This window comes from Leptopilina boulardi, unplaced genomic scaffold (genome assembly GCF_019393585.1).
Source record: "Leptopilina boulardi isolate dan_hultmark-lab unplaced genomic scaffold, ZJU_Lbou_2.1 LbouV2_213, whole genome shotgun sequence".
Lineage (NCBI taxonomy): Eukaryota > Metazoa > Arthropoda > Insecta > Hymenoptera > Figitidae > Leptopilina > Leptopilina boulardi.
This window is the reverse complement of record NW_026137767.1, coordinates 1,897,595-1,923,052: the sequence shown is the minus strand read 5'-3', so window position 1 is coordinate 1,923,052 and position 25,458 is coordinate 1,897,595. Positions and strand designations below refer to the sequence as shown.

The following is a 25,458-nucleotide window of genomic DNA, read 5'->3' as shown; positions in this document are numbered from 1 at the left end:
CCTTTGGGCCGGTTGACGTGAAACATCCCACATATATTTGGGACGCTTCGCGCCAACCGGGCCACCCTTCCCTGCAAAATTGAGAGCTTTCAAAATTATCGCTCATACCAGGAAATTATTGGTATACATAAGTACTTTCGAAAACTATCGTGCCTTTTGAAAAATCGAATATGGCGGCTCCAATATAACCTATAAACGCACCTGAAAACGTGAGATGGGACATAAACTTATACTTAAAAATAAATCTGATGAAGAAAACACCTCTGAATTAACGTTAAAATTAGCACTGGGTAGTATATTTTGCTTACCATAAGAAAAAACTAAAAATTTCTAAAATTCAAAATGGCGGATTCAATATGGCGTCCAAAAATTGTTAGAATTCATCAGATTCGGTTAAAACTTATTACTCAGGGGTTATTACGGTCGCTGATAACGAATAGGATGTCAATTTTTCAAAATTCAAAATGGCAGATCCAATATGGCGGACGAAAATTCTTAAAATTCATCAGATTCGGTTAAAACTTGTTACTCAGGGGTTTTTGGGGTCGCTAATAACAAATATGATGTCAATTTTTTAAAATTCAAAATGGCGGATCCAATATGGCGGAAGAAAAATTTTTAAAATTCATCCGATTTGGTTAAAACTTGTTACTTAGGGGTTTTCGGGGTCGCTGACAACGAATCTGATGTGAATTTTTAAAAATTTTAAATTCCAGATCCAATATGGGGGACGAAAATTTTTAAAATTGAGAAAATCTCCCGAAAATCATCATTCTGGTGTTTTCATGGTCTTTAAAAATGAACTGATTAATAGTTTTTAAAAAATTAAGAGAAAAAAAATGATTAAAAAAGAATTAAAAATTTCACTCAGAGTTTACTCTATATTATTTAATTTTGATAATTTATTATATTTATGACGCTTTTAGCACCAGAGTATCGCATAACTTGTAGTTTATTTTCAGGAAGAACTATCAAAGCATGTATTTTGAGTCTTTGACACTTTTTGTACAGCTGACTCAGGTCTGAATCCTTCCAACAGTCTTAGATTAAGGATCTATGTCTTTAAAATAAACGTATTATTATAGTTGAAATTCTCAAACATTTTATTCAATAACCTATGTACTTAAATAATTTAAATTCTTTAAATTAACGATATATTTATTGAATTAAAGTCGCGTATAACACTTGACAACGAAAATCAAGTTTTTTAACAAAAAAGGTTATACGAGTCACAACATAAAATTTGGTCCTTCAAGCCGGATCCAGCATCAATGGATTGGCAGTTACATCACAATCTACAAGGTTATTGAGGATTTAGAGGTGTCTTTACAAGCATTAACGAAAAACGAAAATTATCAACCAAATGCATTGGTAAAAAGTGAAGATTCTTCCTTTCAAAATCCTATGAACGAGTCGAGAATTCAACGCATTAATCTTATCGTTGATCTTCTAATCACGATTGATCATCATTGAACGTGAACGATATCCAGCATTATTCAATTAGTATTTGTACAATAACGCAAACATTGTACTAAACTTTATTCTACAACGGAACGAGTGCACCGAACGAGATCAATATTTAATTCAATAAAAGTTACATTGAATTAAAGTAGCAGATTTTTGTCGAGAACGTAGCAACCTATCATCAACGAGGAACTCAAAACCTGTGAAGTGAATAAAACTTTGACAATAATAGTGAACTGTTCAGGTTATTCGTCATTATAATGTGTCATTGATCGTTAATGTGTTAAAGTGTATTTTTCATATTCAATTCGTCATTTTAACTATCAGTGTAAAGTTCATCACAAGAGTTCCAGAAGGGTGAGTCTTGCATGTTTGTTTTTGAATCACATTTAGTAATGTCTAAGATTTCCACTTTTTACCTTTAATACACTATATCTCAGTTGCATAAAAATGTCTAACGAAAATCGAATAAAAACGTTAAGAAGGCTTATCGGTACCTTGAAATCGAAATTAACGCGAGCTGAGAAGTTTCTTCAAAAACCTATCGATTCTCTAGACCTTCTCGAATTAAAGGCTAAATTAGCTGATTTAAATTTGGTTAAAACAAATTTTGATGAAAAACAAACCGAAATGGATTTATTAGTGCCCGACAATGAAATCGATAAAGAGTATAAAATTAGAGGCGATTTCGAAGACAAATTTTCCGCGCTTTGCGCCAAGGCACAGGGACTAATTAATATAAAGACTCCGATAATTACGAATCAGTTAAATGTACAGTCAAACTCGCGTGATACGGTCAGTGAAAATATTCCGCAAATTATGACGCCTGGCTCCAGTTTCATGCATCCGATAAACGAACAAGTAATAAATGTTAAATTACCTGCACTAAATTTACCATCTTTTAGCGGTTCTTACGAAAAATGGCCGGGTTTTAGCGATGTTTTCAAATCCTCGGTTCATAAGGAAAAACGCTACACAGATGCCCAAAAACTCGTGTATTTGCGATCTTGTTTATCAGATAAGGCTGCCGATAAAATAGAGTCTTTAGAAACTACTGATGCTAATTATCAAGTCGCGTGGAAGATATTAGAGAAGTATTACGATGATCCTACTCTAGTTATTAATAATCATATCAAATCTTTCTTTGAATTACCTAATTGTCATAATGCATCAGCATCTTCCCTCGGAGATCTCTTAAACAATGTAACGAAACATCGCGCATTAGAGGCTTTAAATAGACCGTTTCTCCAAGCCTTTCCAATTTATGCAGTAACTTTAAAATTAGATCCTCAAACGCGTTTGAAATGGAAGGAGCACATGCAATCTAACAATAATCCAACAATGGAAGAATTACTTGAATTCTTACACTGTCGTGAAAAGGTCTTAGAAGTCAATAAAGTAGGAAATAAACACGATAAACAAGAAAAAAACCTCCCGCGCAAGGATAATAATCCACAACGTAATTGTAATCGTCCTAATCAGCAATCCAATGCAAATCGCGTTGCATCGTATCACACTACACACAAACCTCCCTTCTGCAATGTTTGCAAAGAATCACATTTTACAAAAAGCTGTGAAAAATTGGTAAATGTAAATCTAGCTAAACATTTAGAAATTGTAAAAAATCTAAATTTATGTACCAATTGTTTACGAAGCAATCATACTGTGGAAAATTGCAAGTCTGTTCTTTGTAAAACTTGTAATAAAAAACACCACACCCTTCTGCATGAAGATGACAAGAAAAAGGCTCAGGTTAATTTTGCTAGTTTACACAATGTAGCGTCTTCTCAAATTCTATTATCAACCGCAATGATTCACATTTTAGATCGCAAGGGAAACCCACACACATGTAGGGCTCTTCTTAATAATGGTTCACAAGTTCATTTTATCACTGAAAAAATGGCTGCGAAATTAAAACTGAAACAATTCGATCGTGAAATTCCTCTTGGTGGCGTGAATCAGATGAGTTCTTGTATAAGCAAAATAACGAGTGCTACTATTGAATCGCGGTTAAATAAATACAGCACCAACTTGACATTTTTGATATCCCAGTCAATTAACGAATATACTCCAAGTGAATCAATAAATAGGACTGCGTTAAAATTTCCTCCCAATATCCGCTTGGCCGATCCAGAATTTCATATACCCGGGTCAATCGATATTCTCATAGGTGCAGAAATATTCTTGAAATTGCTTTGTGTTGGTCAAATATCGTTAGTTAATAACAGTGTCACCTTACAGAAAACTCACTTAGGGTGGATATTAGGCGGAAAAATCCCCGGATTAGAAATTTCTAAAGCAGTTACTTGCAATCTTTCTTTAAATTTATTGCACAATCAAATATCAAAATTCTGGGAAATCGAAAATGTACCTAATGAAAATGTCTTATCCAATGAAGAGATGAATTGATAAGATCATTATAAAGATAATACAATTCGAAACGAAAAAACTGGTAAATATATGGTTAGGCTCCCAACCAAGGGAAATGTAACAGAACTCGGTAAATCATATAGTCGAGCACTTAAACGATTTTACGCTCTAGAACGTTCTTTAAACAAACAACCTGATCTTAAAATGCAATATACTGAATTTTTGAAGGATTATGAGGATTTAGGTCACATGACGGAAATCGCGTCAGATTCTTTTTCGGACGGTTATTTTTTGCCTCATCACCCCGTAATTAAAAAGTCAAGTTTGACAACGAAACTCCGTGTAGTTTTCGACGCCTCGGCAAAAACATCAACAGGAATATCTCTAAATGATGTGCTCATGGTAGGTCCCAATCTCCAAGATGATCTCTTTTCTTTATTGGTACGCTTTCGATCTCACGTGTATGCGATAACTGCCGATATCACGAAAATGTACCGCCAAATCGAACTTCATCCCGATGATCGCAAATTTCTTTGGCGAGAAAATTGTGATCAACCTATAAAAATCTTCGCTTTAAATACAGTTACATACGGGACTGCTTCTGCCTCTTTTTTAGCAACACGTTCGTTAATTCAATTGGCTAATGATGTGCAAGAATCATATCCTAACGCAGCTACTGCATTAAAAGAAGATTTTTATGTAGACGATTTAGTTTCCGGTAAGCGTGAATTTAACGAAGCTAAAAATTTAGTAAACGATTTAATTAGCGTTTCGGAATACGGCGCAATGCCGCTGAGACAATGGGCTTCAAATGAACCTGATCTTATCTCTGATCTGTCAAAGGAATCTAATGATACTCATATTTGCTTGAATTTCGGAGAAACTACTAAAAGGTTAGGCATCTATTGGAACCCTAGATCCGATTCTCTAAAATATTCAGTTACAAAATCTAATATCGATACATCCGTCACAAAAAGAACAATATTATCCCAAATTGCACAATTATTTGATCCTCTCGGGCTTTTAGGGCCTGTCATTTTACAGGCAAAAATTATGATGCAATCATTGTGGTTACTGGAACTAGATTGGGACGAGTCTGTTCCTCAACAAGTGTATACAGCTTGGTCTGATTTTCAAAATCAACTTCCCCTTTTACATGAATTAAATATCGATCGAAAAATAGTTCTCAATGATTATTCACGTTTAGAGATGCACGGGTTCTGTGATGCCAGTGAGAAGGCTTACGGAGCTTGTGTCTATCTTCGATCCATTAACAATCAAGGGAAAGTTGATACACATTTGATATGCTCTAAATCGCGAGTCGCTCCTCTTAAAAATTTAACGTTACCTCGTCTCGAACTTTGTGCTGCTTTACTATTATGTAACTTATTTAAATCAACATCTCACGCGTTGCGCAGATTAACAGTTCAAAGGGTAATTTTTTGGTCGGACTCGACAATTGCTCTACATTGGATCAAAAGCCCTCCTCACACATTAAAAACATTTGAATCAAATCGAGTTGCTAAAATCCAAGAAATTTCGAATCAATACGAATGGCGTCATGTTCGAACTGAACATAATCCGGCGGATCTAGTTTCGCGAGGTCTTTCTCCCAGAGAAATCATACAAAACTCCTTTTGGTTCAATGGTCCTTTATGGATAAATGACCATGATGAAAACTGGCCTATTTCGATTGTAGGATCTAAACCGGCATCAGGTATAGAAAAGGTAACTGTCAATTTAACGTGCAAGGGCAAAAATAAAGTTGAAAGGGAAAATTGCGAGAACGAATTCGCTAATGATCTCTTTAAACTATCAAGCTCTTTTCTCAAGCTTTTACGAATAATAGCTTATTGCCAACGATTCATCAATATAAAAGTCCGTAATCAAGTACTTGTTGGCTCTCTTTCTCCAGATGAATTAAAAAAAAGCGAAATCTGCTTAATGAGACTTACTCAACAAGCAACATTTCCAGATGAAATAAAGGATTTAAAATTGAAAGGTTCAATTAATGGTAAACTATCACCTTTAAGTCCTTTTCTAGATTCCAAGGGTATTCTTAGAGTTGGAGGTAGATTAAATCAATCCGATCTCAATTATGATCGTAAACATCCAATTCTATTAATTAAAAATCATATCGTGACTAATCTTATAATTCGAGATCAACACTTAAAATCATTACATGCGGGCACGCAAGCCACTCTCAATGCAATTCGGAGCAATTATTGGATTATTGATGGTAAAAATGCCGTAAAAAATTGATCTATAAGTGTGTAATATGTCGTCGCGCGAAACCGCTTCTCCCGACCTACATAATGGGTGAATTGCCTAAAAATCGTATTGTTTTCGAACGCGCCTTTAAACATACTGGCATCGATTATTGCGGTCCATTCTATATCAAAGAGAAGAAGTATAGAAATCGAATCAAGGTTAAAATTTATGTCGCTGTTTTTGTATGTTTCACTACAAAAGCTGTGCACTTGGAAATTGTTAGTGATTTAACCACTGCTGCCTTCTTAGCGTGTTTGAAAAGATTTTTTTCCCGACGTGGATTAAGTTCCGACCTTTACTCAGACAATGCTACGAATTTTAAGTGTGCAAATCGCGAAATTCTTGAAATCTATGAATTTTTAAACAACGCGGAAAATATGCAGGAAATCACAAGCGATCTTGCAAACTACGGAAAAGTAAATTGGCATTTTATACCTCCTCGGGCTCCACACTTTGGTGGTCTTTGGAAGACTGCTGTAAAATCGTTTAAAAATCATTTTGTACGCGTTGTCGGAGAAAGAATTTTAACTTATGAAGAATTCACCACGTTTGCAACTGAGATAGAGGGTATTTTAAATTCACGTCCTCTAACTCCAATGTCCTCAGATCCAAATGACCTGGTCGCTCTAACTCCTGGTCATTTCCTTATCGGTGATTCAATAACAAACGTGCCAGAACACAATTTGATGGACATACAATCAAATAGATTATCATCTTGGGAACAAGTCCAACAAATAAGACAACACTTCTGGTCTCGTTGGAACAAAGAGTATCTCAACGAATTGACAATTCGTAGGGGGTGGCATAAAGATGCCACTACTGATATGAAAATTGGTACATTAGTAACAATACGTGATAATAATTTGCCGCCGATGAGATGGATTCTTGGACGCATAACATATGTCCATCCAGGCAATGATGAGATCATTCGCGTAGTAACGGTCAAAACGGCTAATGGGGAATATAAACGTAGTATTAAAGGATTATCCCCTCTACCAATTGACATTCAATGATAAAAAAGGTGTTTGAGATACTCTTGATGATGAAATTAAAATTCATTTCTTTCAATTATCATTCGTCATTTCCATATAAACAAAGAAATTTTTATTATGCATTATACATACAATTTCTTTATATAATCAAAGTTATCTATGTTTTCTGATATCATATGTTAAATCTATATATCAATGTTTCTTTCTTTTACTACCGTAACTTACATAAATTTTGAAGACGACCCTTCAAGGGGGCCGGCATGTTAAGACCCTCAACAGATTTGGAAATTGTATTTATCCTTTTTTTGCCTTTATTATATTTTTTGAAACTTTAGTTATCCCTAAACGTGAGATATGAGAATATTTGAAGATTAAGTTTATTACTTATACCGAAAATAATTTAGAATTTTTGTAAACTGCTTGAACGTTTCGAACTTTTTGTACCTTTTAGGATTATATTTATCTATATTGCCTTAGTAATAAATCTGTAAACTTGTAAATCGAAATTAGCGGAAGTTTGGGTTATCTGCACCACGCCTTTCGTTAAGGGATTACGTTTATGATCGAGTTTACAATGTAAGGATGCATCTGCAGAAATATACGTCGAAAATGGCTAAAACCTGTATCGCCATTTTATTTTACTCCCACTATTTTCGCAGTCCTCACTATGTATTTTGAGTCTTTGACACTTTTTGTACAGCTGACTTAGGTCTGAATCCTTCCAACAGTCTTAGATTAAGGATCTATGTCTTTAAAATAAACGTATTATTATAGTTGAAATTCTCAAACATTTTATTCAATAACCTATGTACTTAAATAATTTAAATTCTTTAAATTAACGATATATTTATTGAATTAAAGTCGCGTATAACACTTGACAACGAAAATCAAGTTTTTTAACAAAAAAGGTTATACGAGTCACAACATAAGCTAATACTAGAAAGAAGAGGATCTGAGGTGTCCAAAGCTCTATTGAAAATATCTGCCATATTGTTGGTACGGTTGTTTTTCCTAGCATAATGTAATCTATCATTCTTGTAAATTTTGTGGCGCGACTCCAAAATATCTTTTTCTCCAAAATATCCTATCGGAAGAATCATAGTTTCAATTATTTTCTTTGAATGTACTAAAATTTTATGAACTGTAGCTGTCATCGGGCACCAGGGATATTTTTCCATAATCATTCTACCAGTTTGATGACAAAATAATTCGAACTTTTCTGCGTTCAATGGTAACTGACAGGATAAACAAATCAGAACAATTTTTAAATTATAAATTAAATTTTTATCAACGCCTGTTATTTCAGAAAATTTAGCGTGATCCTGGAATGCACGTCGAGATGTATTGCCGTCATTTGTGCTACCGAAACCTCCAGCTTTCGGTTTGTCTATTTGCAATCCTAACTCCTCCAAAAATAAATTTTGAATTACCTTTTTCCGTTCTGCAAACAACTTCTTGTTTTTTCACCTCGTACTTGCCATTATTTTATTTCGAGCTTATAAGCTAAATGTAACACAAACTCGAAAAAATCTAATCCAGCAATGCAATGGACTTATTCCGTGTTTCAAATTATCTTCTTTTGGTTCGAATATTTGTGATTTAAAATCTGTAACAGTCAAAAAATCTTTTGGTGTAGCACTATAAATGGTAAACGCTTGAAAAGATTTTGTACCAGTTATAACTTTTAGCACTTTTCCATCGATTACAGTTAGAAACAATTTACAGTCTATTTCTACGCTTCTTTCTTCATTAATTTTGATAGTGAAAGATTGTAATTCTTCGATCTCTTATTCTATGCTTTCTTTTTCATCCAAAATTTTATCTTCAGTTTCTTTTGTAAATTCCAGTTTTAACGGGCGACAAAATCTAACTGATTGTGGTGTACGATTATTCCATAAAATCCTTCCACCTTTATCAGTGAGACGTAAAGGAATAAGCGTCGTAGCAAAAAGTGAAGAATCAAAATTTTCAGATGTACTTGGTTCTTGAAATTTTTGTTTGTAATTAGACTGCCCAGTGCAACTGTCAAATCCATAGCTGAAAATAAATTCGCACTTCAAAAAACTTTTTTCAATAGTCTCCATTGATGTTGTTATAACTTCCTGTTGTAGATCTGTTATCCTTGCTATTGTGTGTTGAAGAAGATTTTTCAATGACACTTTTGCTGATCTTTCTGTTATAATTATTCCTTCATAGGTCTACATTTTAATTTGCTAGCCGCGACATTACTGTATAGAGGAAAAATATCACAATTTCTAACTTTACTTTCCATTCGAATATTGCAGTATTGTTCTTTTGTGAAATTATTTTATAATATAAGAGCCAAGGCCTCGTTGTCGGAAAATCGAATTGGTTTTATCTCCTCCTTTGTGAGTACTTTTCTAATTTTTGATGCTTTTGTTGGGTCCTGTTTGGTATTTTTCAAGACAACTGCTAAGTCTATTTGCTTTCGTTTGCGAGCTGCCATACTAGCAGCATGAAGAATTAAATCTATGTCATCTGCGTTTTCTTTAGATAATTTTGCAGCATCTCTTCTCTGAGCTCGATCGGACTTTTCAGAAAAAGGAATTCGTGGACGACCACCCTTATTTGTAATATTACTTAGTGGTAGTTCTAGTTTTTTAATTTCCACCTCATTTAAAAGCCATTCCGAATTTTGTTTTTCAAATACCTCTATCTTACGATAACTTTTGTCCCAGCGAGTATTAAACTTTTTGGTTATGTTTCTACATCTTTCCAATAAATAAGCTTTGAATTCGTTGGAAATATTACCACCGCCAATTATTTTTAAAATTGAATTATAAGTTGCAGCTTGGTACAAATCCAAATACCGAATTGGGTAGTTGTCTAAGAAAAAAATTATTTACTCAAAAAACGCAAAAAATCGCAACGTAATTTTTGGTGCCCAGTTTCTTTTTTAAATACGTAACATTTTTATAATAATTAGAACACTGCCAAACACCGCCAATTTTATAAAAGTCTAGTCAAAGTTTAGGTTAAAAAAAAACTACTCAATGTAAACGACATTAAAAAATATTTTTTTTCAGAAATATTTTAATATTAAGTAATTATTAATAAGGTAATATATAATAAACTTACTCTGTTCTTTTGATTCCATTTTATTTATTTTGATTTACTTTTGCCATTTTTTAGATATTAATTTTTGAATAATAGTTCAAAAATACGAGATGCCCAGAACAAAAGAGGGGTTAACTGAAGGCAATTTTTGACAATAAATTTAATTGATATATATTGTTTAAATAAAATAATAATGCGTTAAACTCTGAACGATTTAAATGTACACAGATAATTACGATAAATTAAAATTTTTTATTTTTGTTAATCTGTATACAGTTTAATTCTATACAAGCATTCTAAAAATACAAACTTTTTTAAAGAAAGTTAATGTTTAACTTTGCATAGTTTAATTTGACAAAGGTAAGTTCTACGCTTTTCAACTCTACACAAGTAATAATTCATTTTTAACTCTATATCGTTAAGTTAAGTTAACTAACTGTATAGGGTTAAGGTTATGTGACTGTTAAAAATTGACTGTAAAAATTTTATAGACGAGTACCAAATATGATAAGGAATGGTTGTCAAGTGCGAAAATGTTGATATATTGTTAAATAACACAGCCCCACAAAAAAAAGTGTCATGTACTTTTGACCGGAATACCCTATCCCTATGTATTTTGACGCGCTGAACACGAATCCGAAGTCCGTTTTGCTCCATCACGTCAGGATTTTTTTCTAACCTCAAAAAACATGTCGGATTTTGAGAGATAGGCGATTTTAAAAAAAATTAATTTATTTACTTCAAACTTGGTATCTAGGGGTTTTTTGGGTCGCTGATTACGAATCTGACGTCAGATTTAAAAAAAAACAAAAAAATACGTGTCAAATTGTTTTCAAAAGAACTACAAAACTGACAAGTTTCAGAAAAAACGGCGTACGGCACTTCCCTAGTGTTACACTGAGAAAAAAACGATGCCAAAATAGCGCCATCCACTCATGTGGGTTCAGCTTTGCTTAAGAACGCTAAAACGACTGTGGGAACACTGCAATTTTTGCATGAGTTTTCTTCTATAACTACCGTGTCACATGTCCCGTTCGTTGTGTTCCTCTCAGACGCACTTGCGTATATTTATTAATTGTGTCGTTTTTTTCATTATTTTAATATTTTAATGTTTATTGTGAATAACAATTAGTGAAAAATGGATGAATTTGTTAAAAATATTTTATATAACTGGAAACTGGACCAATTCATTGACAGATTTGAAAGTAAGTATGCCGAATGGACAATCCTAACCTATAATATATTGTAAAATGTCTTTGCAATTGATTATTAGATCATTTTTTTTACGAAAACTACGTGCGTATATTAATTTTTTTATATTATGGTAGTGTTTTCACTGTTTTTTTAAAAATAACATTAAATTACGTTTAAATTAATCTACTTTCTTTTATTTATTCATTATTTTATTATTATTATTATTATTTTTTATTTATTTTATTAATTAAATTAATTTCTATATTTGTCATTTGACTTAATTTTTTTGTGCATAAATATATATTAATAAGTTATATTATTATGAAATAAATTATAATTATTATAAAAATACATTTGTTATTACTATATAGTATTTAACTATAAGATGTTTAAGAAATGTATTTTAAAAAAATTAAAAATTTATTTTTTAGGTTTGTACAGCACTGCCAAAAACTGCTGTGTATTCCAATGCAGAAACTGCAGTGTTCCAATGTAAAAACAGCCGTTTTCTGTTTGCAGTGTCACTAATGCAGAAACTGCATGACTTTACCGCTGAAACGGCGTGCTTTTTTCTCAGTGTACTTGTCAGCAACATAGAAAACCTGTAGATACCAAATTTCATAAAAATCTGACAATTTTTTAAAAATAATTTCATAATATTTAATCAGACATACCGAATTTCGGAAATCTGACTTCAGATTCGTAATCAGCGACCCAAAAAACCCCTATATACCAAGTTTGAAGTAAATCTTAAAATTTTTTCAAAATTCGTCCGCCATATTGAATCCGCCATTTTGGATTTTGAAAATCTAACTTCAGATTCGTAATCAGCGACACAAAAAACCCCCAGATCCCAAGTTTGAAGTTAATACATCAATTTTTAAAAAAATCGCCTACTTCTCAAAATCCGACATGTTTTTTGAGGTTAGAAAAAAATCCTGTCGTGATGGACACTTGAAAATAATTAGAAAATGTGTGGTTAGGAGCGTCCAATTTTCAAACAATTTTTATGCCTTTTATTATATTTATTTAAAAATATATCAACATTTTCGTACTTCACAACCATTATTCATTATATTTTAAATCCCCCCCCACAAAATTTCAGCTTAATCCATTTAGCATTTTATGAAAAAAGTTACGGATAAATATTAACATTACAGACCTAACAGTCACATGACCTTAAACATTAAAAACCTTTTGTATTGAGTTAAACAGTATACAATTTAACTGGGTTGAATTAATCTGTATAGAGTTAAAAATTTTATTTTTTTGTATAGAAATAAACTGCATGTTATTAATCAAATTTAAAATATGTAAAAAACTTAACGATATAGAGTTAAAAATAAATTATTACTTATGTAGAGTTGAACAGGATACAACTTATCTTTGTCAAATTAAACTGTGCAAAGTTAAAAATTTACTTTCTTTAAAAATATTTGTACACAATTGAACTGTATACAGATAAAAAGAATAAAAAATTTCAACTTATCGAAATTATCTGCACTCAGTTAAAACTTATAGAGTTAAACGCATTATTATTATTTTCGTAAATTGAGTTGTGTGGAGTTGAACAGTACACAACTTAACTTTTTCGAATTAAACTATATCAAATTTAATATTATTTATTTTTTAATTTCGTTGTATGCAGTAGAATTGTATAGAATTAACTGTATAGAATTAATTGTATAAAATTAACTGTATCGAGTTGATCTGTGTACTACTGAATTTAGTACAACCGATACCGCGCCAAAACTGATAAATACAATTTATTACTGGTCTTCTAAATAGAAACACTGCAATAAGTCAGTCAATTTTTAAAGAAATCAATTCAAATAGGGCTCCTTTGAAGCAGAATTTAGTACGCTTGAATATTAAATGAAGGCAAAAAATGTTTAAAATACAATTAATGTCGTAAACATCAGTTAAAGTCGAAAAATTTTTATTCATAAACATACGTGAAAACAATTTTTTTGCTCTAAAATCAAAATTTGGGAAGGTTAGAGAAATTTTTAATATACCATTCTTCTTAGTTTTTTGTTACTTACAGCCTCCCCAGTGGGCACACTTGCACAAAAGACTATTTCTAACAACGATATTAATTCTTGTCACAGGTGGTTGTTAAAAATAAAGTCGATTTATCATATTTTCCTAGTCTACTTCCAATTATTATGATGTTATCAAAAAAATCACTAGATTCTAAAATTCTTTTAGAAAATAGATAATCAAATATACTTAATATTAGTAGTTAAAATGATTTGAATGATTTGAAAACGCCATATTTTGTGTTAAAATTTTGAAAAAAAAAATTAATTTCCGGAAAAGTCATGATTTTTTTGGAATAAAGTTGTTATAAATTTTTCATTGTTAAATATACACTAGATTTGGTCCACAATTGAAAAGAGCGATAAATTTTATGTCAGAAATAATATTTGATAAAGTAAAAAAAAGTCATATAAATTAGGAACATCAAAGTCGGATTAAAGTTTACGTCATGGTGGTTATCAATTATTAGCATTAATTTTAGGAGTAGTAATATAAATGTTTTACCAGAAAGTGATTTACCTAATTCTTTTCGAATTTCTTTCAATTGAATAACGAAAACGTGCCAGTGTAGTTGATTATGTGAATGCAAAATATATAAAAAGTAGGTACTTCAACAAATTGAAACCATAAATTAAATAGTAATCTGTATCTCTATTTTAAAAGTTTTTTTACAAATAATTTTTTTTTACAAATAATCGTAATTAATGTTGATGGAATCATCAAAATTAATAATAATTTTTAAATTTTTTAAGTAAAAAGTAACAGGGACTTAAAAATTAAAAGATCTAAAAATTTGTTTATATGCTTCTTGTTTTTAAGAAGTTAATTGCAATCCCAGTAATTGCAAAATTTGAAAGACTTCATCTGCCTTAGGCTTCGCCGCATTGCCTTAGGGTACGTTTGCCCCTTTACTTTCACTTATTCCATACAGGCACATATGCATGTGCACCGTCGTAACTCGTGCAAATAATTATGACCGCTGTATATCAACTTAAGTAAGTAGTAGTTGGTACACCTATATTATACCATCGTGAGACACGATTCAAGTGACATTGATAGCGTCAAATCCCTTCATCCTATCTATTCTGTATTTCGGCAAATGTACAATTTTTAAAAGGAAGGTAGTTATTGTAAAGAAGGTGCTTGCTCATCGATCATCAAGGTCTCTGAAGATCCTTTTAGAGTATTTATACGTAGATCGAGCCTCTGGTCACCGCAGTTCTTTTTCAATGACGTAACATAATTCATGATTGTTAGTCTCAGTTATAAAAACAAATTTCAGTAAAAGTGATTTTGGTGCGTTTCACTTTCAACTACAAGAATCAATTATTACTATGCGGTTATCGAAAGTTATTGTAATTGTTGCAAGTTTAATTTGGGAAACGAATGGAGGAACTACCGATAAAGTGACAACAGTTTCCACGAATGATAGGAATGTTTTCATCAGAAGTTTACCGGGTTTAAGAGGTGTAAGGAGCAATGTCTATGAAGTTTACATGGAACCTTACCTCTTTGTATGTATTTATTACTAAATAAACATAAATATTAAATATTAAAAATAAATAAACATAAATAATATTTTCAATTGAAAACTTTTTTAATAAAAGGGTGAGCATTCAATTTTTAAAACTTTCATTTTTTAACTTAAAAATTACATTTGGATAAGGATTAAAAATTTCAGATAGTAAGAAACGATTTTCAGTGCGTAATTGATTCTCTACTAACAGAAAAATTTCATTTTTATTTAAACGAAGCTTTTAATGGTTATGGTTCAAAATGTTAAAAATTAAATTATTAACATATGCACTGCAATATTTTTAAAATGTAAATTTTGTTTAGTTACAGATACAGTAATAAGAATTTAGATTAACTTCTTTCCATCCTACACCCCTTATACATTTTTAATTTAATAATAAGAAATTTATTATAGAAATAAAAAAATATTAAGTAATATAATTTATGTAATTTTCAATGAAAAGAAAAGTTTTTCAAAAAAAAACTTTTAAAAAACTATGTAAATATAAAAAAAGGAAGACATTATTTAGGGTCAGTTGGGGTAAATGGGGACGAGAGGTGTTGGAGATTAATTTACAGTTTTGAAATTAAGTTCAACGTCAATATTTTAACTTCAGATAACCTACACGAGGTTCCGAGTATTGCCAAGCTTTTATCTTGACAATTGGCAGCAAGATTATTCAAGTTATCGCTCAATGCATAAAGCATGAAAATCAAAGTCAAACTGTTTCAGTATTTTGTCTCGCATTTTAAAGAAAACAAACTTAAAAATCATACACAATTTTTTTTTCTTATTTCTTATGACTCCTATAACAGAAATTCACTTGAATTTTTGATTTTTGTCAATTTGGTTAATAATAACAAGCTGCCCCCATTTACCCTGAGTTTTCAAATTTTTGGGGTAAATGGGGACAGCTTGTTATTATTAACCAAATTAACAAAAATAAAAAATTCAAGTGAATTTCTGTTATTGGAGTCCTAAGGAATGAGGAAAATTTTTTGTATGATTTTTAAGTCTGTTTTTTTTCAAATGCAAGACAAAATACTAAAATAAAAAAAAAATTTAATTAAAAAATTTCAATTGGTTCAACTATTATATATAAATTACAAATTTTTTAAAAAGTTTTTTCATCCCTTAATACAGTAATATATTTAAGAAAACTTTTTTTTAAACCTTTCTTAGAAACTATGCTGTCCCCATTTACCCCCAATTTTAGGAAATTTTCTAAATTTTGGGGTAAATGGGGACAGTCAGTTTCATGCGTTTAAAGCTTATCTAAATTTTTTTCTGCTGCATAAAATTAATCCTGGGAATGTAAGTAATAACTTAAAAAAATAAACCCGCAAATATTACCTTTTAAAGAGGAAGAAACTTACGTAATTTGTGAAAAATAGGAATTTTGTCCCCATTTACCCCAACTAACCCTACATGTTTTTTAAATTTTCTTGTAAAGCCATTGTTGTCCCATTTTTAAGATTATTAGTCAGGCTTTGTCTCAATGTCAAAGTTAATTGTGATTTTTTTATTTATTTAAATTTTACGGTAAAACAGAATTTTTATTTCTCGGATCCCGTAGGGCGATTCTTTTAAGTTTTTTAGCTGAAGCTGAACACGAATTTCTAAACAGAAATGTTTCACTCTAGGTTCTCGAGAAATTTGATCCTGAAAATTGAAAAAATTCAAATTTTAGAAAACTTCGAATTTTTATTTTAGTAAATTTTTTTACATATTTAGCACATGCATGTCAAAAATCATATCTTCCTTAACAATTTCCAATTTCGATTTTTTTAAAATTTATTTTTCAACAAGTTATACTTTCTTAAAATTTTCCCTGTAACATTATTATTGTCCTAACGCATTAATGTTTACAACTCGGATCATAAACACGGATTAAAAAATAAATATTTTTACGAGATCAAAATTTGAAATAGTTAGAGACGATACGATATTTAAGAATGCCTACTTAAAACTAGAATATCCCCAGTGGGCACACTTGCTGAAAAGACGTCCTGAGGATGCCTTTTTGCGGACATCTTTTGGAATAATCACAAAAAACGTCTTTTGGACGTTTTAAAGACGTCTTTAATTTGTCCCCGTATGGTATATCTTAAAAACGTGAATAATACGTCTGAGCTACGTCCAAAACAGGTTCTATCTCTGTTCATAAAGATGTCTTTATCATGTCTAAAGGATATCTTTTTCAGATTTTGAAAATAGAACATTTTTCATAAAAATAACTTTTATATTTTATTTTTTAAGTTCAAGGTAAACATCGAAACTTTTTAAGATAAATCTTATAGAAATTTTTTAAGTTCGATTCATTTTATTGACAAATAAGTTCGTAAACTTTGTAAAGAAATTTATCTGTCTCCGATAGCTCAGACGCTTAAGGCGTAGAGTTTTAACCCAACGTATCGCGGGTTCGATCCCAACTCCGGAAGGATTTTTTCATTCCTGATTTCTGTATAAGCGTGTAGAAAATAAACAAAAAAAGTCAAAATTTAAATAAGATAATAATCAATGTGTTAAACTTAGAAAAAAAAACTTAGAAAAAAAACTTAGAAAATGTATCTACGTCTTTTAGACATCCTTTTTGAATGTCTTTTAGACGTCTTTTGGCCACGACTTTGAACATGTTAAAGACGTCCTTTGCATGTCTTTATGATGTCTTCGAGACATTATCATTAAAGTCCCCATGATGTCCGCGGACAAAAAAAGACGTCTTTTAGACGTCCCGGTGCCCACTGGGTCGTTTTTTCAGTGTGTACTTTTAAAATGCATGTGTTTAATATGTAAACAAATTTTGTACTTAAATAATAAATCAAAAAGATATACGAAATGTTTAATGTACTCAGTGAAATATTTTTCATCTTGTTGGTGTTCAATCTTTAATTAGCAATAAAATATTATTATAGGTAGTAATTATTGTTTATAATAATTTTTTTTTCAATAACCTTTAACAATTTGTTAATATTCTAAATTTATTTAATAATTCAGACAAATAATTTTCAAAAAATTTAAATATTTTTGATGTATATAATTTAAAAATTCTGCAAAATTTTATTTATATTACTATTTTATATTTTATTATAGTCAGTTTATCTTAAATAATTAATTACAATAACTTCCAATAAATTTAAATAAATAATAACTCACTGAAATATTCAATTAAATATTAGAAAATGCGTAAATCAATTTTACCTTGATAAACTTTCTGTCAATCATTGAAAATGATGAGTCACTAGAAAGAAATATGACGGACGTACAGAAGCAGTCATTCCGCTTACTTGTCGAACTTGTGTTTAATAACAACAGAATACTATAATTTTCTTTGACATAAATGTACTTGAGAATTTTCAATTTTTCTATGAATAAACTTAATATGATATATCCTATCAACTTAATGATACTTTGTATTTATAAGGTGATTTGTTTTAAAGTAATTTATATTATAAATATATTTTACATAATATTTTTTTTCTAAAGCGCTGTTTTTTTTTAAATCATCATCCTCTTACCAAATTTTTTTTTAATGAATGTTATCTATATTTTTAATTCTTGAATTTTCTTTGATGTCTCCTTTATGGCATAAAATTTTTCATTTTAATATTTTTTACCTCTTTGAAGGCTTCTAGTTTTCTCCGATGAGGAGCTTTTTTGAGGACTTCAATATTACTCTTTTTTCTCGTCATTTTGATAATCATAGTTTTGTAAAAAAAATTTCATTCAATTTTTGTTTTTCCTCTTTTAAAAGAGATTTATATTTTTTTAAACCTCTACAGATTTTACAACTTTTTTATCCGTTCACAATTTTTCGAAATAAAAAATTATAAACAATTAGTAAAAAAAGTACGATACAGTCCCTGCTCTGAGAATTGCAAAAACATTAAAACTAACTATTGGATTCATAGAATAACCAAAAAAAAGTTAACCATATTTTTTCTTTTTGCAAAATAATTTGTTTAAACAATTTAATAAAAGTTTCGATTTCTAAAAAACTAATACAGCCATTCAAAAGAACGTAGTAAAATAAGCAACTTTTCTCTTTACAACTTTTTTATCCGTCCACACCTTTTTGCAATAAATAATTATAAACAATTAGCAAAAAAAGTACGATTGCTCTGGGAATTGCAAAATCATCAAAACTAACTATTGGATTTACAACATAACCGAAAAAAAAGTTACCCCTATTTTTTCTGTTTGCAATATAATTTGTTTATCTCATTTCTTTAAACAATTTAATAAAAAAATCAAATGGCAGCATTGGTTTTTATAAATTAATTTTTTTTATTAAATTGTTTAAACAATGTAGATAAACAAATTATATTGAAAAGTAGTAAAAGTAGTATACAGAAAAAGTAGTAGGGCAATTTCTGCACGGGTTTCTCTAAATATGTCATCTTCAATTTTGTTGAAAGTTGTCTAAATGGAAAGCTTGGATTCTCTAGTTTCTTCCATCTAAAGATTATAATATAGTTTTTAGTGGATTCATAGAAAAAAACTAAAATGTAAAATCTTTTTTTACTCAATTTGACATAGGTAAAGTTACCCTCTTTAACTTCACGCCTCAGTCGAAATCATTTGCTTTTTTCTGTTAAAAAGATCATTTTGTTAAAATTATTTAGCAAAAATATAATTTAATACTATATATTTATTATTAAAAATGTTATGCATCTTTTATTATATTTAATTACATTAATAATATAAGTACCTAATAACAAATTAATAAATTAGTTTTTCGATTTTTTGGAAGACGTAAAGGTAAAAGAAAAAGAACAATCTTTCACTTTTTCAAAATTTATTTATAATTTTAGGCAACTAAATATTAATAAAAAACAAATATTAATAATAACAAATTAATTATCATTTTCAATTTTACTGCAAAATTTTAACGCAAAATAAAATTATAATTAGGCGAAAATTTCATTTAAATGTTCAGGAATGTTTAGTGCTAAACATTTATTCAAGTGGGACATTTAAATCTTTACACAATTTTCACTAAACATTGCAATTAAATATTCCGAACATTTCAAATAAATCTTTAGGGAAATTTCGGTGCTGTGGGGGTAAGAATATTTCTCAAAAAAATTTATATTGGGCCGATAAGTTTTATAGCTTTAAATAAACATTTAAACACCGCGCGCAGCATTGCCCGGTTGAAAAAACTTGTACAGGATCGTGTACACGATCTTGTGCATGATCGTGCCCCGATCTTGCACATGTTCATTCACTAAGTCATGTAGAAGAGCAGCAAATAAACATGTAAAAAGAATTGGAACAACGATCTTGTACAAGAATATATACAAGAACATGCATATGTTTATTCATGGTAACTAAAGAAATCAAGTTCTCGAGCAATTATTACTTCTCAGATAATGCAAATAATTATAGGTCATAGATCAGGGAATTCAGGGAAAACTCTGGGGAATGAAATTGGTCTGAAAAAACAGTGGAAAGTTAGAAATTTTTATTAAAAACACGGGAAAAATTAAATAATAAAATATTTTGTCGGTATCAATGGAAAAGATTTATTTATCTCCATAAAAGCTGTCCGTCTTACAATTAGATTTGTGTAATCTTTCAATAAATAAAAAAGCAGTTTCATAAAACTTTATTTTCTATCTTATATTGAGAATGATCGTAAAAAATGTATTCTACAACAGACTGCATATTTATTTATTTTTATTTTATTAAAGATGAACTCATACATTACAAAAATAATATAATTAAATTTTATAGTCGATGAATTAATCAAAATGACATAGCACAAATTTTAGAATTAACTTGTGATATTATTTCTTAGAATATACTTTTACCCAAGGAAATTGTGCGACCTCTTTTTTAATGATTATAATACAGGTTTAAACATTAAGAAGAAAAAACCTAAAATAGTTTTCTTTTTATTTCATAAAAACGGAAAAAAATATAAAAGGATTGTTAGATCAATGATAAGAATAAGAAAAATCTAATTTTTAATTGTAATTTTGGACTCTATTTTGCGACTCAAAAGAAAATTAAATAATAAGAAGTCGAAATTAATATTTAAATATTTCTATGTGATATTTCGTTTTAAAAATATGATATAAAATTATAATGAAAAAAATGAAAATTGTTTGAGTTATGCTGCGTACCAATTTGAAAAATCGTGTTTCAAGAAAATCACGTTAAAATATTGACGAGCATATTTTAAGTGTTCAATTTTGGTGTAAGAAAAAGTAAGAGAAGAATATTATAGGGCGTTATTATAGGCATATCTTAAGGTGAAGAAAAAAAGATTTTATTGCAAAATGTTTCAAAATAGCGGTGCTAGAAATATTCTCCTGAAGCATATATTTATTGTGAGGCATTTGGAAAAGAGCACGGGATTTTAAATAAAAGATCTTTAATGGGTACCAAACATTTGTTTTGTTATTCTGTTAAAGGATTTTTTAAGACAATACAAAAATTATTTTTTGAAACTTCTTCAGTGGTGTAACTTCTTAAACAGAGAACGACTATATAAATAGATTTAAATACATAAAGTCAGGTCTCACGAAGTGTCCGACCTCGAGACCAGGTGTCTCGGTAAGTGTCTTTCTCGTTAAACCACACCATAGTGGTAAGGTGGTAGAAAATTCAGGGTAGTAGGTAAACTAAATATGTACCTCCAGTAAAGAATTTTTTTCTCACATGTTTTATTTATAATTTTTAGGAAATATCATGTCACACATATTAATAATTAGCATAAAATTATTGTGTATTAGTATTATGAAAACCAATATCATTCTGTCTTTTTTTCCGAATCCTATTTCCTGACGTCTAAATTCTTAACAAATAATTTTCCCTTTCAAATGAGACTTATTGCATAAACGTTAGCGGAGATTGAGGTATTGTTAGATATGGACATTTGTGAGACACGCTTTTATTTTATAACATTTAAAAAGTTTGACACCTACAATAGTATATTGTGCACGAAGTACCAAAAGAAGCTGTTCTTTGATGAACGTGAGAGCAGAAAATGTTCTTTCGTACGTGGTATTCTTCATAATTACCCACATTAAATATTACAAAAAATATCATACGAAATCCTAAAGTTTTCCAACAATATTTTCTAAGTTACAATACAGTAATACTATTAAATTTATTTTAATTTAAAATTTTTAAAATTATACAGAATTAATGAAAAAATGTCTATGAAGCTGGGATCGAACAAGGATACCTTGGATTTCACTGATAGAAACTGGTTGGTGGATCTTGCATGGTACTTTTATGAGCGAAGTTAATGAAGAAAATCTTATGTGATCCCTGTTGAAAATTTCTGTACGCAAATTCAGCAGCTGAACTTGTACCAGTTCTGTTCAAGAAAATATACAATTTCTGCACCAGAGTTTGAAACAAGTTCTTATAACAGAAATTGTACAAAATCTTGTACAAGATCTTGTACAGCGATTTTCAACAGGAATTAGTTAAAAAGACAAGAACATGAAGAAACATATATTTTTAACGTGGCCTTGATATGCACTCGTAATGGAATTTTTTTAACATGCACACATTGCACATCCCACCAAATTCAATCACTTTCTTCTTGCGTGGAAGTTACAGATGTTGGAAAAAGTGTGTCTCATAATACCTCAAATTCCCCTACCCAAAAATTAATATTAAACTGCTATGAGAGATGTGCATGTTCAAAAGTATATATTCTGTAAAAAAAAACCATTTAGCAATAAGAAATATTTGTTACAGCCTATTGGTTTAAGGGCAATTGTTGAACTGAAATCTCTAGGAGAAGATGGTAATCCTGTTGATGGACCTCGTGGAACACTTAATTTAGAACAATTACCAAATGGCGTTAGGATCACAGGAACAATCAAAGGCTTAAGTCCAGGTTTGCATGGATTTCATGTTCACGAAAAGGGAGATTTAACAAAAGGATGCTCTTCAGCTGGAGCACATTTCAACCCTTATCAAGTAATTACAATTTTTAGTCACAGTATTATCAAAGACGATTAAGGTATTATTGTAGATTGGAAGGAAAAATCGATTTCTTTCACTTTTTCTATAAATTATCATTTTATTGTTAACGGTGTTAACTTCCAAACTTATGGTCGTTAAGTTACAGTTATCTTTCTGAAAAATTCTATGCTATCTGGGTAATAAATTAAAAATTAATTTATAATTAAATTGTTAAAAAATTTTTAAAAATAAAATTTAATTTAAATATTGATTTAAAAGTGTTATACAGTCTCTAGAATTCTTCGGTCTCTCAAAGTCTCTTAAAGGGAGACCTTTAATTATTGCTATATCAAAACAACACTGAACATAAAAATGATAAACATTGCTTTTAAAATACTTTTTTCTCAAAACATGGATACTTTTTACAAAATGGGCCTACGTATTAAGGATCCTTATCTTATAAATTTCCTAAATCCGAATGATTATGCGAATCAATGCCAAAATTCGATTGCAAAATGAAAAATAGGAAAGTAAAATAATGACAAATTTATTACGTCCTGTCGCCGTCAGATGGCAGAAGCACAAAGTTGCAGCTGTTATTATATTACTTGACTATTTTTCATTTTGCATGGATTCGTACACTCTTGCGGAATTAGAATATTTATAAGATAAAGATCCATGTTTCGAGAAAAAAGTGTTTTAAAATCAATCTTTATAATCTTTACGTTCAGTGCCGTTTTTACAGGACAATAATAATTAAAGGTGTTTTAGATGACTGTTCAATATTTCAAATATTTTTTCCTTTTTTTAAAATTTTCGAATAACTTAATCATAAATTAATAATTAACTAATTATTTATTTAATAAACAAATAATTGTAAGTATTATTTTCAGTTTAAACAACAAAGAAAATTGAATATTTGTACGAATGTGCGATCTACGTGGGCTGCGAATGACTACAATATAGTGGCTTACAAGCAATATTCGTTAATTACAATGTTTTAATACCATTTTTTATTAAAAAGTGATTTTATATTAAATTTTGAATATATATGCTATCATATATGTATATTTTATTATTTTATATGTTAAATTAATTCCTAAACGGCAAAGTTTTCTCTTTTTACTAAATAATGTTGACATAACATAAATCCCTCATATTATAATTACCCTTGTCTCAATATAATTTTTGATTGATTTATCTTAAATATTAAAAATTTTTAACGATAAAATAGTGTTCTAGAAAGAACCTTTCTAAAATGGTGTGTCAATTTATATTCTTTTGTTCTAGGTACAACATGGTGCCCCAAACGATCCACTGCGCCATGTTGGCGATCTAGGTAATATTCAAGTTGGTGAAGATGGAGTTGCGCAGGTCGATGGCACTGATCATTATTTGACTCTAATGGGTGTACGTGGTGCCATAGGAAGAGCAATAGTTATTCATGAAAAGGAAGATGACTTAGGACGCGGAAGAACTGAAGATAGTCTTAAAACCGGTTCGGCTGGTGCTCGCCTTGCTTGTGGTATCATTGGATTGGCTTAAGATTTATATACTAATAATTACTTTCGGTATTGGTCAAATATATATATATTGTATCTACACAAATAGAAATTTCTTATTACTATAGTATGTATAGTATTCGTTCAATTATTATAGTAAGGAATTTCTTTAAGTGTATTCATATTTTATTAATAATTTTTACTATATTGTTTGCTCAAGACTCTTCAAATCTACAATTTTATTTGTTAAATTATGAATGTATTCTAGAATAAATATTTTTGTATTCAATTAATTTTGATGTGTTTTTAATTTTATTAGCAATTAATATTTTATATCCCAAGCGGATCGAGAAGATTTTGAAGAGTCCAAGTTTGTACCTCTCAAAACCCCCTGGAAACCCTTCTAGAGACCTGTCAAAAGTTTTTGCTAAGAAACAAGGTTATTAACAAGGTGACAAATTATTCATAAGCGTGAACCAATAGATACTTAAAATATTTATTTTTAATAATTAATAATTATAAATATATGAGCAATTCCACGTGAAATTTATCATGATCTTTAAATTCAGTAAATATACACGCAGAGAAAAGTCAAGGGTTTGTAGTATGGGAGCCCTCTATGTTAATTTTGTATGGACGTTCCTCCTTAAGAGACGTGTCCTTATACTACAGTTGCATAAAACTATACCGAAAAAGCATAACTTCATGCAATCGTAGTAAGCTGATGTCTCATGCGTTTAAAGGTAGAACTTTCATGCTACAAACGCTTATTTTTTCTCTCCGTGTTCACTACCGGCAGCAATTGTCAGTACGCCTGACGTGCGAGGAGTGGAAATTTGATGCTGACTATGAAGCAAGATTTTCGTACTCATGGCATAATCTAGAATAACTTTAAGGTCTTAGCTTTAATTTGCATTTTTGAAACTTAAAAAATGTTTTGTGGTTCCTGAAATATGTTAAAAAGGTCCGAGCACGAACATTTCTTAACATATTTCAGGAACTACAAAACATTTTTTAAGTTTTCAAATTTTTAAAACAATTTTTAAGATCTTAGCTATAATTTGCTCTTTTGAAGCTTAAAAAATGCTTTGCAGTT

At 29.9% G+C, this 25,458-nt stretch overlaps 4 protein-coding genes across 4 annotated transcripts; all 4 read left to right on the top strand.

Moving 5' to 3' along the window:
• The first annotated feature begins 1,914 nt into the window (after positions 1-1,914).
• On the top strand, positions 1,915-3,873 carry LOC127278879 (uncharacterized). Its single transcript, XM_051300809.1, has one exon. The coding sequence runs from the start codon at positions 1,915-1,917 to the stop codon at positions 3,871-3,873; it is 1,959 nt and encodes a 652-aa protein (XP_051156766.1).
• Positions 3,874-3,924: 51 nt separating this feature from the next.
• LOC127278878 (uncharacterized) lies at positions 3,925-6,096 on the top strand. The gene has a single exon (XM_051300808.1). It carries the CDS (start codon positions 3,925-3,927, stop codon positions 6,094-6,096), a length of 2,172 nt encoding a protein of 723 aa, XP_051156765.1.
• Positions 6,097-6,149: 53 nt separating this feature from the next.
• On the top strand, positions 6,150-7,118 carry LOC127278877 (uncharacterized). Its single transcript, XM_051300807.1, has one exon. It carries the CDS (start codon positions 6,150-6,152, stop codon positions 7,116-7,118), a length of 969 nt encoding a protein of 322 aa, XP_051156764.1.
• A 7,297-nt stretch (positions 7,119-14,415) lies between these two features.
• Positions 14,416-24,655, top strand: LOC127279005 (superoxide dismutase [Cu-Zn]-like). The gene is made up of 3 exons (XM_051301051.1): positions 14,416-14,926; positions 22,651-22,875; positions 24,151-24,655. Exons 1-3 carry the CDS (start codon positions 14,747-14,749, stop codon positions 24,403-24,405), a joined length of 660 nt encoding a protein of 219 aa, XP_051157008.1. The 5' UTR covers positions 14,416-14,746; the 3' UTR covers positions 24,406-24,655.
• The last annotated feature ends 803 nt before the right edge of the window (positions 24,656-25,458 follow it).